The sequence below is a fragment of the Lynx canadensis genome, chromosome B3 (genome assembly GCF_007474595.2).
Source record: "Lynx canadensis isolate LIC74 chromosome B3, mLynCan4.pri.v2, whole genome shotgun sequence".
Lineage (NCBI taxonomy): Eukaryota > Metazoa > Chordata > Mammalia > Carnivora > Felidae > Lynx > Lynx canadensis.
The window spans coordinates 135031797-135048116 of NC_044308.2; the positions used below are offsets into that span (position 1 = coordinate 135031797).

Sequence of the window (16320 nt, forward strand, 5' to 3'; positions counted from 1 at the left end):
GCTTCTCTGGGCCCCTTGTCCTGAGGACCCAAAGCAGGGTGCCGCATTCCCCTTTGGTCGGTCCACCCCCACTTACCTTCAGGCACATCCCAGCACCGTGCCCCTCCAAGGAGCCATATCCACCTTGGGATGGCATCTTGGGCAAGTGTTTTGATCCCTTTTTGTTGTCAGAACTGGGAAATACCAGGGTCACCCTCACTCTTGGATTACCCGTATAGCCAAATCGAGTAAGGTTCTAACAGGCCAAAGGGTTCTTGGGTGAAAGGCCAGTGGCCCTGGTCCTGCCCTCCTGCACCTCCTGGAGACGCAGACAGAACTGGGCAACTTGCCCCCTGCTGGCCCCTCCCAGTTCCTTGTCAGATTGAGATGACCCTCATCAATTCAATGTTTAATTCTGCTTTTACGATCTAGAGTCTCCTGTGTCATTTTGCCCCAAATGATGACTGTATATCAAAGATAACCAGCTGCTGTAATAGTCCCCTGAAATCTCAGTGGATTAACACCACAGAAGTTCAGTCCCCACTTGCCTACGGTCTGGTTAGGAGCTGATGTGTATGAGGCTGCAGGATGCCAGGCACTGTGGTTGGCACTGGGACCCCCTGTGAAGGCGGCAGATATGGCCCCAACCCTCAGGGAGTCTCCTTCCGCCTGGCAGGAACACTCATCCAGAGCTGTTGTCATCTCTCCTCAGTACTGTACCTGGAAGGCTCGGTTCTTGTGTTTGAGGACATCTTCAGACTGATCGCGTTCTACTGTGTCAGTAGGTGAGTAGATCTGGCCCCACTGAAGGGCATCTGGTTGCAACCGACATTCATGCACCCTTGGGTGGGGGTGAGGGTCACAGGGGCGCCCCCAGAGGGAAGAAAAGGTTCGGCCCAGAGGAGGCACAGAGAGGGGACGGTCCCTGGTTTTGCCCTGGTAACCATGAGGGGGGTGTTGGCTCTGATGCTATCTTAGTCTGGCCGGTAAGGACCCCTCCCTCGTCACCACCTGCCCCCTGGCTCACAGCCCCTTACCCCAACTTCCTGTGCTCCAGCTTCCAGGACAGCCTGGAGTCCCATGAGGACCTGACCCGCCCTGTTGCAGGGGTTATAGATGGCACTTCCTGTGGGGACAACAGGAAGGGCTGATACCCCTCAGTGGGACAGAGCCTGTGATTATTAAGTAGCTGCTGGGTGGGGTGAGTGACTGATCACCACCCTCAGAGCTGCTCTGTTTCCTCAGAACTGGCTTCAGGCCAACAGGGATGTAAAAAGGTATTTTGGTGTCATGATGGCTTAAGCTCCAGACCCTCGACGAGGGCTGGACAGGATGCCTTGGGCTCCAGGGCTCCAGGCTCGCTTCTCCATGCGTCCGAGAGACCATCCTCGCTGCCTCCCGTGAAAACCATGCTCAACCCAGTACGCCCTTCCCACCTGCCAGAACCCTCCTGGGCTGCGATGGGCAGAAAAATGTGATGCTGGGTGATAGCAGCCGCTAACAGCCAGCACCTGTTGAGGGCTCTCCGGTACCCAGCACTGTGCTGAGAGTTTTTATATCCATTACCTTTGTAAGTCTTGCGAACAGTTCCCTGAGGGAAGTTCCCATTTCACAGATGTGGAAGCTGAGGCTGAGAGAAGCAACTTGTTCAGGTCACATAGGTGGTAAATGGCGGGATGGAGATTGAAAGTAGGCAAATCTCCAAGGTCTATGATCTTTGCTACAACCGCCCCCGCCCCCCACACTGTGTGCCTCGCACAATAATTTCAATGATCTGGCATGTTCTTTCCGAGGCAGAGCGGCAGAGGCCCCCTGGCCCTCCATATGTTATGACCTGCCGAGCTCTCAGGGAGCTTTCTTGTTCTGAGAAGTTCCTGTCTTAGGAGAGAGTGCCCAGCATGGCGTCTGGTGCTTGGAATGAATAAATGAACAATGACATAATTGCAGAGCCCAGGACTTGCACTCGTCTCTTCGTCTCTCTGAGGCTCAACTTCCTCTTCTGTAAAATGGGAATGCTCATACCCGCTGACACATGCCAGAGAAAGAAAGCGGATAAAGGAGCCACCCAGCAGCTAGTAGGCGTTCTGGTTCTGTTTCCGTGGGTTGGGCCCTGGGAGGGTGTGCTGGAGTAGTGACTTTGTGTCCAGAGAGGTCTGGAGCCATAGTCACCAAGCGCACGCTGTCACCTGCCGACCTTTCTGCCTCTGGCTGCTGTTTCTCTGCGTTCCGGAAAAACAGGTGCCCGTTTGCCCACCCTCAGCTGCTCAGGGAACCCACGAGATCACAGGGCACAGAGCCCGAATGTCTCGAAGTCAACATTACCGTATTTGGTGTCAGCACCAAGGCCGTCTGTGAGGAGTGAGATGCTGTGGGAGGAGAGCCCCAGGCCAGGAGCTGGAGACCCGTTACCTCGCTGTCACCCGGCCTCTCCTAGCTGTGGATGCCTTATCTCTCAAGGGGATGGTAGCCAAGATGGCACAGCATAGAGCCAGCACTTTCCTTGGGAGCACACGCTCCCCCCTCCCTGTCCCCATGAGGGAAGACACGGGCCCCGCTTCAGAGCGCTCACCCTAACGTTCCGGGCTGGATGGTCGTCTGGTGTGAGGGCTCTAGAGAGCCTTCCCAGACCTGCCTGGGTTTTGCAGTCGCCCAGGAAGCTGGTTAAAAATACAGACTCCTGGGGCGCCTGGGTGGCGCAGTCGGTTAAGCGTCCGACTTCAGCCAGGTCACGATCTCGCGGTCCGTGAGTTCGAGCCCCGCGTCGTGAGTTCGAGCCCCGCGTCGGGCTCTGGGCTGATGGCTCAGAGCCTGGAGCCTGTTTCCGATTCTGTGTCTCCCTCTCTCTCTGCCCCTCCCCCGTTCATGCTCTGTCTCTCTGTCCCAAAAATAAATAAACGTTGAAAAAAAAAAAAAAATTTAAAAAAAATACAGACTCCTGAGGGCACCTGGGTGGCTCAGTCAGTTAAGCATCCAACTTCAGCTCAGGTCATGATCTCACAGTTCGTGAGTTCGAGCCCTGCGTCAGGCTCTGTGCTGACAGCTGGGAACCTGGAGCCTGCTTTGGATTCTGTGTCTCCCTCTCCCTCTGCCCCTCCCCCCGCTTCTCTCTCTCTGTCTCTCAAATAAACAGGACAAAAATTTTTAAAACAATACCGACTCCCGGAGTCTACCCCAGAGATTCTGACCCAGCGGGTCTGGGGTCGGGCTCAGTCATAGCTTAGCTAGGGCTCTCCTAGAGGCACGCATACAGGTGGTGCTAAAGGACTTGCCCCCAAGGAGAGAGCAGCAGGGGGAGGGGGAGCTAGGACGCGGGAGGGAGAGGAGTCCAGCAGAGGTGAGATTGCAGGGGCCATCCCAGCCTCAGCAGGATCCCAAGGGCGGCTCTGGAGCAGAAGAGAGACCTCAGCGTTGCCCACCTTAAAGCCAGCGGGGCTAGGCTTTCGTACCCACCAAGCCACCCGACCAGCCCCCATGACAGAGGCATTTGTGGCTCTCCGCGGGGTCAGTGGGGCAGACAGTGAGGCTCCAGCATTCAGGACAACCCTCTGAGGGTCACAGGTGCCAGTCCCCGGGAGCAGACCCCACTGAGGCTGGGCGATGGGTGGGCAGGGCTGGTAAGAGGCATCCGTGGGTCAGGGTGGGGCAGCAGCAGACTGTGCAAACCGGCTCCCATTGATTGACCAGGCATCTGTGTAGAGTCAGGCTTGGTCTGCGCCCTGCCCACAGAGTTCTTTCTAACCCCTACAGCTGGCTTGTGGGGAGGTGTTCTCATCTACGGACCCACTTCAGAGGCTGATGCCCCCTGCCCCCAAGTTGTGCTAAGAATCAGACACAAAGTTCCTTGTAAGGGGCCTGCCAGAGGGCCTGGCGTGACGTAAACACTCCAGGGGCCATCACGGGTGTTCTTACAGCTGTTACAGACAAGGAAACTGAGGCTGGGGCCCTCGCCCGCTCAGATCACACAGCTCAGTCCTAAGCCGATTTGAACCCAAGCTTATCTGGACCCCTGGACCCCAGCTGCTTCTCCCCGGCACACGATGCAGGGCCTGGGGCCTAGAGAGTGCATGTGCTGTTCCCCTGCAGCCCTCCCCTTCCACGGGTGGGAGGGTCCAGGCCTTCCTGTGGAACAGGTGACACTGGACACCAAGCAAGGAAGAGCAGGGAGAGAATTCTAGGTAGAGGACACCGCACGGCGGGGAAGACTGGCGGTGGGAAGCTTGGGAACGGCTGTGTGGGAGAGCTGGACACGTGGGTGGGGATGAGATGGAAGGACTCGAACGCCAAGCCCGGGAGCTGTGGGGACATCCTTCCTCGGCTGCTGTGAGCCCCACCGCTGCTCCCAGTCAAGCCGCACTCTAGCACACCTGCGTGGCCACAGCAGATGGCAGAGGGGAGGAGGGGAGAGGGGAGACCAGCCCAGGGCCACCGCAGCCACGCAGTGCCTGCGGGGAGGCCCCTGCCCCAGCGCCGGCTGGAGGAACTGAGAGGGGTTGGGGGGGGGACAGCCACCGCAGAAGGGAGTCAGGGAACAGAGGAGCCAGGGGGGCGCTGGGGCTGCTCTCCTGGGCAACAGGGCCGTGAACACACTGGATCTTTTCTGGAGCACTGACTGTGCTCCAGGCACTCTACCAAGCCCCTTACAAGGACCGCGAGGACAAATCCTTAGCGCACCCAGGGGCCAGGCGTCTAGCCTCGTGAAGTGGGTGACATTAGCTGAAATGAGGAAGGAAGGGTGGAGACCCTCGGGCCTGACTACACAATGTTGTGACTAAGCTACCACCCTCCTTTCCCAGGGGGACGGGGTGGTAGGCCGGTCCTCTTTGCCTCTGAAGAAAGCTGTTTCTGGCGTTGCCTTCCCAGCTTGCTCAGGAGCCGTGGTCTTACCTGGGGGTGGTGCCCGTGAGCGGCGGAGAGGGAAGGAGCCCGACCACGCTGGGAAGCACCCATGACCTGTGCTTTTAGGAGGAGGAATGAAACACACAAGCCCCCACTAGGTGCTGGCATGCGCTGCCGGCATTTTCTATGCCCCGGCTCATTGAATTCTCAAAACAAGCCCGTGGGAGGGCATCGTGTCCCCTCCGTCAGACCGGGAAGCTGAGAAGGAAATGACACCCAGCTAGGACTGGCAGAGCTAGGGGTTTCGCAGGGTCTGTCGAAGTTCATGCTGGCTTTCACCTTCTCCCTCTCTCTCACTTGGAAAGTTTACCAAAGTAGGGTGCCTGGGTGGCTCGGTCAGTTAAATGTCTGACTCTTCGTTTTGGCTCAGGTCATGATCTTGTGGCTCATGAGACCATCGAGCCCCGTGTTGGGCTCTGTGCTGACAGTGCAGAGCCTGCTTAGGATTCTCTCTCTCTCTGTCTCTCTCTCTCTCTCTCTCTCTCTCTCTACCTTTCCCCAACTTGCACTTTCTCTCTCTCTCTCTGTCAAATAAATAAATAAACAAACAAAAATGTTTTGGGGTGCCTGGGTGGCTCAGTCGGTTAAGCGTCCGACTTCAGCTTAGGTCATGAATCTTGCGGTTTGTGAGTTCGAGCCCCGCGTCGGGCTCTGTGCTGACAGCTCAGAGCCTGGAGCCTGCTTTGGATTCTGTGTCTCCCTCTCTCTCTCTGCCCCTCTCTCTCTGCCCCTCTCCCACTCGCGTGTGCTCTCTCTCAAAAATAAATAAAACATTAAAAAAATTAAAACAAAAAATTTTTTAATAAAAAATTTACCAAAATAAGATCATGTTTTTCCCTCTACAATGATGAACTTTCAAAACCACAAAAGTCACCCAAGGGCTCTTGGGATGGAGCTGGGGGTGCTATGGGGGCATTGAGGGGACACATATTGTTCCCACAAGCCAGGACATTCCATGGAAATAAGCATTCCCCAGGTCACCCCGAGGCTTTACAGGAACTGGGCAGGGTTGCCCAGCCCTCAGAGGAAGAGAAAATTAGCATTAATGAGATAGTATGCTTGGTATGTGGTGTTTTTCCATCCTGTTTATTTTTTTTTTTTTATTTTTTAAAATTTACATCCAAATTAGTTAGCATATAGTGAAACAATGATTTCAGGAGTAGATTCCTTAATGCCCCTTACCTGTTTAGCCCATCCCGCCTCCCACAAGCCCTCCAGTCACCCTCAGTTTGTTCTCCATATTTATGAGTCTCTTCTGTTTTGTCTCCCTCCCTGTTTTTATTTCAATCCTGTTTATACTCCCATTATAATGGGAGTATAGTAGAACACGAAAATATATTTGCTTTGGTCTTTGTCCCCGTTCCCAACACAAAGCTCCTAAAACCCTTGGGATTTTCTGAGTGACAGGGTGTCTTTTGTTAGTCATCATGAGCCCCTTTTAGTGATACCTGAGTTTGTGCCAAGAGCTGACATAGGCAGGACCCCCAGGGAGCCTCAGGATGGGCTGGTCACCAGGAAGACTAAGTGTTCAGAGGGCTGGGACTTGCAGCCCCACCCACCCACCTCCCATTTGCTGAACACACTGAGGTGCCAGGAGGGTGGCGCGCCCAGAGAGGCATCCAAGTTCAGCGCCCCTTCCTCCATACCTTGCCTATGCACCTCTTTGGGCTGTTCCTGAGTTGTATCCTTTATAATAAACTGGTGAATGTAAGGAAAGCATTTCCCTGAGTTCTGTGCACCATTCTGGCAAATGGTCAAACCTGAGGAGGGGGCTGTGGGAACCTGCAAGTTATAGCCAGTCAGTTGGGAAGTGCAGGTGGTCCGGGACTTGCAACAGGCTTCTGAAGGTGGGGCGGAGTCCCTTACCTGTGGGGGCTACACTACGTCTAAGTAATTAGCACCAGAATGGAATTAACTCGTGGGACACCCTGTTGGTGTGTGGAAAATTGCAAAATTGGTGGTTAGTGTTAGAAAACACCCTGGAGGGGATCATAAAATCAATCTAGTGGATCAGGACTGCTCTCCTTTTAAAGGAAAATTTAGGGGCACATGGGTGGTTCAGTCAGTTGAGCAACCGACTTTGGCTCAGGTCATGATCTCACGGTTTGTGAGTTCGAGCCCCGCGTCGGGCTCTGTGCTGACAGCTCGGAGCCTGGAGCCTGCTTCAGATTCTGTGTCTCCCTCTCTCTCTGCCCCTCCCCCACTCATGCTCTGTCTCTCTCTGTCTCAGAAATAAATAAACATTAAAAAAAAATAAAGGAAAATTTAAATGAAACCGGGAAATATCAGAATGTGTCTCACATAAGTTAGAATAAGTCTTGTTTTGCTAAACTCTTGCTTTAGTTATGTGTATGGATGAGCGTGTGTGAGGGAGAGAGTGTGTGCATGGGAATATACACTGCATCAAGATGCCAAATGTGTTTCTTACTGGCGGTCATGGTCAAAACGTTCAAAAACCACTGAATAGAATAGAGGCCTTTAGGGACGGGCATCTCCTACCCTGGGAGGTACACAGGCTGACCCACCCACGTGTGGGGGGACATGTTGGAACATTCATGCTTATTCCATTGGAGCATTATTCCATTTTTCAAATTTCTGTTTTTGTGAATGCTTTTTAAGGGACTTAATGGTACACACATACACATACACACAACTGGAGAGGCGCTCAATTTTTATTTGTATGGATAGCTTTTGTTTTGGGGGCTGTGATTCCCATCCCAGGCTGTGTCCATCAGGATCCCCTTGAGAGCTGGTGAAAAATATGGATTCTTGGGGCCCCCGGGTGGCTCAGTTGGTTAAGCGTCTGACTCTTGACTTCAGCTCAGGTCATGATCTCAGGGTGACTGGGATGAACCCCACACTGGGCTCTGCACTGACAGCACAGAGCCTGCTTGGGATTCTCTCTGTCCCTCTCTCTCTCTCTCTCTCTCTCTCTCTCTCTCTGCCCCTCCCCTGCTCATGAGCCTGCACACACTCTCTCTCACTCTGTCTCTTTGTGTGTGTGTGTGTGTGTGTGTGTGTGTATGGATTCCTAGCCCACCCCCAGACCTGACCCTGGGAGCCCATGCATGTAGAGCTGAGGATCTGCATTTTTAGCAGCCCTCCCATGGGATTCTCATCCAGCGTTAAGTAATACAAAGGTATTAATACCCACCCACATGCTGTGATACAGCCATCATCATCATCATCGTCGTCGTCGTCGTCGTAATCGTAATAATGTCATGTGACACAAAGCCTGCAAACACCCAGCTCAGTACCTGGCACATAATACTCACTCAACAAACACTCTATCCTGTGGGTGCTTTGCCTTGGATTAGAAGAGGCAGCCCCTGGGTGAAGTGTTGAATTGGATGAAGTGTCAGGGAGTGGGGACAGATGAAGTCCTTGAACAACACTGGGTCATGGAGAAGGAGGGGTTCCATGGCACAGCCTCAAAGGATGTGTAGAATCTAAGTAGACATGGTCGGGGGGAAGAGGGGGCCTTCCCTCTATGCAAAGCTCAGAGGTGCGGCATAGCAAAGCATACTCCCTACAGGAAAATGAGCATGCCCTTTTGGGAGGCAGCCAGGAGGCCCCTGAGTGCAAGAGAACGGTCTGTGGTACAGAAGTGAGGAGCTGGCGGGAGAGGCAGGGGACAGAGCCAAGGCCAGGGAAGGCCGTGGACGCAGGGGTCCCAGGCTGGGGGTGGTCTGCAGCCACCACGACGGCATCTTGAGCAGCACACAGAGAAGGGGGGCGAGGGGGCATAGGAGATTGTCCTGGTGGTCAGGGGTGGGCACCAAATGAGCTGAGGGACTCTGCAGGCCATTACGACATACACAGTGACCGAGGAGCCGCTGGAAACCCTGCTGGCAGGCCAGAGAGCCAACCGGGTAAACTGAGGCAACACAGGGATGAATTGCGCCATCCTTCAAAGTTAGAGATTGGGATAGTGGTGGCCGGAGTTGGGAATGAGCACTGAGGGTGCAGTCTGGGTCTAGGCCCGGCCTGCCCGGAGGGGCCAACTGGTAACCTTCACAGGGGAAGCCCGACTGTGTGCTCACTGCCCATCTCAGCGTGGACCCACAATGGTGAGCAGGCAGGAAGGGGTGGGTCACTACCCAGAATAGCACCAGTAGAGGAAACTTCCTGGGCTTCCCACAGGCCAGGAAAACCAGGGAGAAGCCGTGACCCACCCCCCCCCAACTCCCAAGCACAGTCTCCCATTTCTCCAGGTCCCTCAGTGCTGGCACAGGACTAGAGCCGACTGGTTGCTCCCTCGGCCACAGGGCTCAGCTCCTGGGCCCCCAGGGAAGCTTCCAGTCTTCATGGAGACCCATCAGCCATCGGGGTTGCTTCCTTTATGGGCTGTGGGGCCAGGGAATGGACACATGGGTCCCTCTCCCCGACGTGACCTCCGACCTTTCCTGTCTCCACAGAGATTTGCTGCCCTTCACGCTGAGGCTGCCCCAGGCCATCCTTGAGGCCCACAGCTTCACAGACCTCGAGACCATCTCCAACCTGGGCCTGGGTAAGTCCCCGCCGAGGTTCAGGCCAGGTGGCAGGGCTTTTGGAAATGGGGCCTCAGGACTGCTGCTCACCTATGCACGGGGGCAGCCCCTTCGGCTGAGGCCAAGCTGGATGCCGAGTCCCACCCAGCTCCCGTGGGACCACCCCTCCCCTGGCTGCTGAGCCCCCGTAGCCCGGAGACTCTCCGAGTTTCCAAAGTGGCACCTTTTACAGCTACCCAGAAGGTCTGATGCGCAGCCTTATTGGGTCTGGGGGAGCCGGGGCCAGTCAGGACCAGCACAAGCTGACCCGCAGTCAGGACGTGGCTCTGGGAAAGGCCGAGCCAAACTCCCAGGCCTTTGTCCGCTGACCAGAGCTGGGCACCAGCCCTGCCGCCCCCCTGGCCTCCCCCGCTTCGCCAGCAAGAAGAGCAGCATGAACATGACTGTGAGCTGAATGCGGGATGGGTAACAGGTTTGTAACTCACACAGCCCAAGTGACGTCTCCTCTGAGGTCTAAAGTGGCATAATGACACTCTTCAGTGCTCCATACTTGCTTGGCATTGTCTCATGTAATCCTTGTGTCCCCATTTCAAAGACACAAAATCGGGGCGCCTGGGTGGCTCAGTCATTTAAGCATCTGACTCTTGATTTCGGCTCAGGTCGTGGTCTCACTGTTCGTGAGTTCAAGCCCCGCGTCGGACTGAGCTGTCAGCACAGAGCCTGGCGCCTGCTTCAGATTCTTCTGTCTCCGTCTCTCTGCCCTCTCCTGCTCATGCGCACGCTCTCTCTCTCTCTCTCTCTCTCTCTCTCTCAAATTAAAAAAAAAAAAAAATACAAAATCAAGTCTGACTGAGCACAGCTGAGAAGCTTGTCCAAGGTGGCCCAGGCAGAAGGAACAAAGCTGGGGTATGTGCCGAGGGCTTTCTGACTCCAAGCACGACCTGTCCACTGCCCCTCACCTGCACCCCATGGCCTTCACAGTAGGTTTGCAGCAAGCAGTCAGGGGCCAGTCCGAGGCCAAGTCAGCAGGGAAAGTGAGACGCACGGGCTGCATCTGGAGAGGTTTTCTTCTGACGGGAGGGGTCTGCCTGCTCCAGCCCTCGGCCCCACAGTGGGGTTCAGGGGGTTCAGGCCGTGCCGTGTGCGGGTCTCGGCCTACAAGTGACCAGTGTTGTGGCTGGACCGGCCCTTGTGGTTCTTACTACGTTTGCAAGACACCCTTCAGCAACAACCATCAGGAGACTTTGAAATAAAAGGTTTATTAAGAGACTCTCTTAAAGATAGAGAACAAATTGAGGGTTTGATGGAAGGAGGGGGCGGGGATGGGCTAGATGGGTGATGGGTACTAAGGACAGCCCGTGTTGGGATGAATGCTGGATGTTGTATGGAAGTGATGAATCACTGAATTCTACTCCTGAAACCAATATTGCTCTGTACGGTAACTAGCTAGAATTTTTTTTTTTTTTAATTTTTTTTTTTCAACGTTTATTTATTTTTGGGACAGAGAGAGACAGAGCATGAACGGGGGAGGGGCAGAGAGAGAGGGAGACATAGAATCGGAAACACGCTCCAGGCTCCGAGCCATCGGCCCAGAGCCTGACGCGGGGCTCGAACTCACGCACTGCGAGATCGTGACCTGGCCGAAGTCGGACGCTTAACTGACTGCGCCACCCAGGCGCCCCTTTTTTTTTTTTTTTTAAATTTTTTTTTTCAACTAGAATTTAAATAAAAATTTGAAAAGAAGAAAAAGAAAGGTTTATTGCTTACAAGACCTAGAAACTACATAGCACCCCTGGGGCCCCACAGTGAGGTCATGGGGAGAAAGCACACGTGGGCCGGGGGTTCTGCTTTTTTGGAGCTTGACAGTGGAAACCTAGGGTTTCACAGGCTCACTCTTACTTGGTGAATTTAAAACATGAGGGGGGATGGGGCTCCTGGGTGATTCAGTCGGTTAAGCTTCGGACTCTTGATTTCAGCTCAGGTCATGATCCCAGGGTCACGGGATGGAGCCCCACTCCCACTCTGGGTGTGGAGCCTGCTTGAGATCCTGTCTCTCCCCCTGCCCCTTACCTGCTTATGCATGCATGGGTGTGTGAGCTCTCTCTCTCTCTCTCTCTCTTTCAAACAAACTATGAGAGGGAAATTTAATGTGCAGGAAGAGAGAAAATAAAAGTGGCCCAAATGGTCAGCTGTCTAAATCAACCAAGATCTCTAGAACAAAGGAGCCTCAGTGGAGGAAGGCCGCCTGGCTGTTATCTAGTCTTGTGACTGGCGACGTGTTTATTCAAAATACCGTTGAAGGATGCCCCTTTGGAATGGATACCTCAGCAATTAAAGCTTAAGTCAGGCACTTAGATTGTGAAAAGAAAAAAAAAAAAAACTGGTAGGGATTACACAACAGGCAGGTGTCCAGGGGCTCCCCAAAGGTTTTGCTCACCTGGAGGAACATGGCTGCCCCCACTAAACCCTAGACACACACTGTGTTTAAAAGAATCTTCTCCCCTGGGTAGAGGCACATTCCTTTCTGGAAGAGACAAACCCTTCTGTCCGGGGATTGCTCGACCTCAGGCACCTTACGGAAGTGGAGAAGAGAGGTTGCCGTCTAGGAGGACAGTAGCATTTCAGATTCGTCTGTCAGCACCTGCTTCCCTGAGAAGCGGATTGAAATGGAACCCGGGTGCGCGGCAGCCTGGGAACTGGAGGGTTCTGGTCAGACCTGGCGCCCCCTAGAGGCTGTAATGCAAAGCAAGGCCTCCAGAATCACTTTTCCCTGTGGCCAAGGAAGGGTTAACTTTTCAGGCCATGCCCAGAATGGACAGAGACCCAGAGCCCAAAGTGCACATGCCTTCACAGGCCAGAGGTGCCTCTGAGATGGGCAGCTGTAGGCCTCCCGACCTTCACCCGTAACGATGATACCAAATACGCAGGGAGCAGCTTTGCCAAGAGCCCGGATGCGCCGGGCACTGTGCCCCCAGCATCTCATTATTCCAGGCAAGGCATTCTCATGACAAAGACCTGAAGCCCCCTCAAACTGGCAGAGATGAAAGGGGACTTCGTGAAGGGACACTGAGGAGTCTCCAAGAAACAGAGCAAAAGGCCAGCCAGGCTTTGCGGGCAGCAGCAGCTGCCTCGCTGGCTTCCTCCCTAACCGCGGGTCCCTGCTCCCCGACAACACCCCCTGCCTCCCCCGGGCCGGGCCCTGGTGCCAGCCTCATGCCACCCGCTGACCTTGCAGTTGGAAGAAGTTGTGAGGCTGTGTGTGTTTCCTCCTATCACCAAGTGTCTGCAATGTAATTTTTTTGGCATTCTACTCACTTTTTACACAGTGAGTAGAATGTGATAAAAATCCAATTCCCAGCAAAGCCCTGGTGCTCAGGCAGGGGTGATGTTGCCAAGACAGAGATATTATTTGCAGGGTCAGCACCACGTGGTGGCCCAGAGCGGGTGCTTGTAGCTCATGAACTGACGTAAGAGAGTCCAGGTTTGGCCTTGGAAAGGCTGGCGTTTAATAGGAAGCCAGGCTGCAGAGGGGTTGTCTTGGGGCCACAAAGCTGACATGGGGATTAAACTGCATGCATTTGATTCTTAGCACAAGGGGAACCTAGAGCAAGTACTTAATGGCAACCAGGGGTCAGATTTGTAGAGGTTCTCAGACACGCTTGCAATCTATATATGCTTAATATATTTTTTAAAGTGTATTTATTTATTTTGAGAGAGAGAGAGAGAGAGAGAGCACAAGTTGGGGAGGGGCAGAGAGAGAGAGTGGAGGAGAGAGAGAATCCCAAGCAGGCTCCGAGCTGCCAGCGCAGAGCCCGACACGGGGCTCAAACTCACGAACTGCAAGATCATGACCTGAGCTGAAGTCTGATGCTTAACCGACTGAGCCACCCAGGAACCCGCTATGCTTAATATTTTTAAAATATGTTCAGAGAAAGCACATGTTCTATAGCTCTCCCAAATTTGCATGTAATTTGCTTTTTCCTTTACATTATACAATGTGAAATTTCCTAGTTATTAAAAATTCAGTGAAAAGTCACGTGTGAATGACTGTCCAACAGCCTATCAAACAGTGATTCGCTAAACTCGGAGGACTTTCAGGCTGTTTCCATGACATCTGGACTGCTTTGCTGCATTTACTCATCCCCTCTCTGCCCTGCCACGAGTCCGCCCCCCCCCCCCCCGCCCGCCCAAGGGTGAAACCTTCACCATCTTTGCCCTCAGAGCCTACAGCCCAGGACCCGGCCTGGCCCGGCCCAGCCCCTCTGAGGATCGTAGGAGTGGGCACCTGGTGAGAGGCGTCCCCGGCCGAGCTGTAGGATGCTACAGGGCCGGCAAAGCGCCTGCCTCAGTCTGCAGCAGCCCAGAGGCCGTGAAGATACGGGTGCTCAGGGGATCTCCGGCCGCTGAGCCAGGGCTTGGCAGGACGCCAGCGGGCACAAGCGCCCCCAGCTTTGCCAACCGCTGGCATTGCACGACGGTGTTCCGGTTCTCCTCTGGCCTTGGCATTCTGCAGGCTACAGAGAAAGTTACCTACTTCCTTTTTTTTTTTCCAGCACAGAGGCCTGTGCTGCTTCTGTGGTTCCCTAACAGGCCCCCAGACCCTAAGATACAGATCCTCAGGTCCCAGCTTCCCCCCACCCCCAGAGTGGCCTTGGCTCTGAGGCCTCTGCTCTGCCAGAGCGTAGCCACCAGGCCTAGCTTAGGGGCAGGGGAGCAGTCCTTAGTCACCCAGGCCTGTCGTTCTGAACCCCAATGTCTGTTCCTGCCAGAATCTACATCTGAGTGCTGGAAAATGTGTCCTTTTTTTTTTTTTTTTCTTCTGTGCATGATGGACCCACCTTGCTATGCTGAGGCAGGCTGTCGACCTGAGTCGTGACAGATAGTATGAGTTTGCCAGGTGGGGAGGTTAGGAAAAGAATTCCAAGCAGAGGGCACAGCATTAGCCAAGACCTTAAGGTGGGGCAGCCCGTGACACGTTCAGGAAGAAGCGAGTGGGTGAAGTTGGAAAAGATGCACAGTGCCAGATCCCATAGGCCTCGAATGCCAACCTGAAGGGCTGGCAGAGAACTCGGTTAATGTCTGACTCGTGATTTCTGCTCAGGTCATGATCTCACGGTTAGGGGCATGGAGTCCCACATTGGGCTCTGCACTGACAGCCCAGAGCCTGCTTGGGATTCTCTCTCTCCCTCTTTCTCTGCCCCTCCCCTCCTTGCCCATTCACGCGCTCTCGCTCTCGCTCTCTCGCTCTCTCTCTCAAAATAAACCAACATTAAAAAAAAAAGTAAAGGGTCGGCAGTGATTCTGAACAAAGAGCAACCAAGCCCAACATGGTGTCCCAAGGAGGAAACTGGATGGGGCTGTGGGCAGGCTATGGCCACGATCTAAGACAGCAATGACGAGAACGTCCAGGCATCGGTGACAGTTGTGTTCACCATCTAGCCTATGACCACCATCTTCACCCAAAGGAAGGTCTTCAGAGAACTTGGTGGTGAGCATCAGGGACCTCAGCTCACTTGTGGGGTGGCTGCCAGTTCACCCTTGAGCCAGACTGGCTTCTCTTTGCTGGGAATTCTTCCAGAAGAGATGACTCTCTACTGGTCCTGTGTAGTCAGGGCTCGGCGCTTCCGATGCTCGCCTCTCGGGGCCAGAACATCTGTGTGCTTGGTGTGAAGCACCCCGGGGGAGCGGATCAGTCACGGCGAGGTCAGTAGCTGCCCAAGAGAGCCAAGTGCAGGGCCCAGACGGTCGTGAGGAGCATCCCACCCCGGACGTGAGAGAGCCCAGAGGCTCCCGTCCACCCCGGGCACCCCATGTCCTCAGGCAGGGACTGTGATGTACGCAGGGCTTGGCAAATGGGGAACGGTCACGTGAAAGTCTGTCGCCCTTGTTACTGTGGAGACAGCTGGCCGCGACACTCAGGATGCCCGACACGGGGTCTCTGCCCAGGATGGGGCTGAACCGGGAGCCCTGCTCTCCTTCCTGATGCACACACTCGCTTTCAGTCAGTGTCCCGGCAGCCCCATTGTCCTGCCAGCCTCTTGTGGTGGCCTCTTTCTTTCACCCTCAAGAGGCTGTTGTGTTCTTACCACATCGCCAGTTCTGGGGTGCACACCACCCTATCACTCTGACCCTGGGAAGTGTCGCAAGTTCCTACGAAGGAAGGCACATACCACGGGGGGTGAGCACACAGGCTTCAGAACTAGCCTGACCTGGTTCAAATCCCAGTTCCTCCACTCACCAACCTGTGACCTTGGGCAGTTGTTGAATCTCTCTGGGTCTCTCATCTTCGTGTGATATGGGGACAATATTAGGACTCACACCGGAGGCCTGTGGTCAGGCATCAGTGGGATGGTCCGTGTAAAGCAAGAGGCCCACACAGCCAGAACCCAAGACGTGTTTGCACCTGTTATTGTTCTTGATGTTATTTTTGGTACTTTTCTTACCGATGAATCCCTCCCAGAAGGTAAGAGCTCTAGGACGGGAGGCTGGAGCCCTGGCCCCATCGTTAACAAGGGACGGTGCACTATCAGTGTCTAACATTAACAGGCTGAAAAAAAATTTTTTTTCGAAAAGAGGGGGTGCCTGGGTGGCTCAATCAGTTGAGCATCCGACTTCAGCTCAGGTCAGGATCTCACCGTGTGTGAGTTTGAGCCCCACATCAGGCTCCCTGCTGTCAGCACAGAGGCTGCTTCGGATCCTGTCCCCCTCTCTCTCTCCCCCTTGTCCGCTTTCTCTCTCTCTCAAAAATAAACAGACTAGAGTCCCCGCTGTTATCCAGGAGGAGCAGCTGGAGTGAGTCTAGCGTGGCCTGCAGACCATCTGAAATTGTGCTCAAAACATTGTGCCCCTGTGCCCTTTTTCGAAGGAGCCCAAGCTTCTCTCAGATTCTCCACAGGGCTTGGTACCCAAGGACTCCTGAGCTAGCCAACCCCCCGTGCCCTCTCAGCTGGGACGT

At 54.3% G+C, this 16320-nt stretch overlaps 1 protein-coding gene across 1 annotated transcript in view; it reads left to right on the top strand.

Moving 5' to 3' along the window:
• RIN3 (Ras and Rab interactor 3) overlaps positions 1-16320 on the top strand; it is a 125142-nt gene that overhangs the window by 79378 nt on the left and 29444 nt on the right. Inside the window, exons 4-5 of the mRNA XM_030319824.1 lie at positions 692-764; positions 9294-9385. Of these exons, the coding sequence (XP_030175684.1) occupies positions 692-764; positions 9294-9385 (165 nt within the window). The remainder of the gene's footprint in view (positions 1-691; positions 765-9293; positions 9386-16320) is intronic.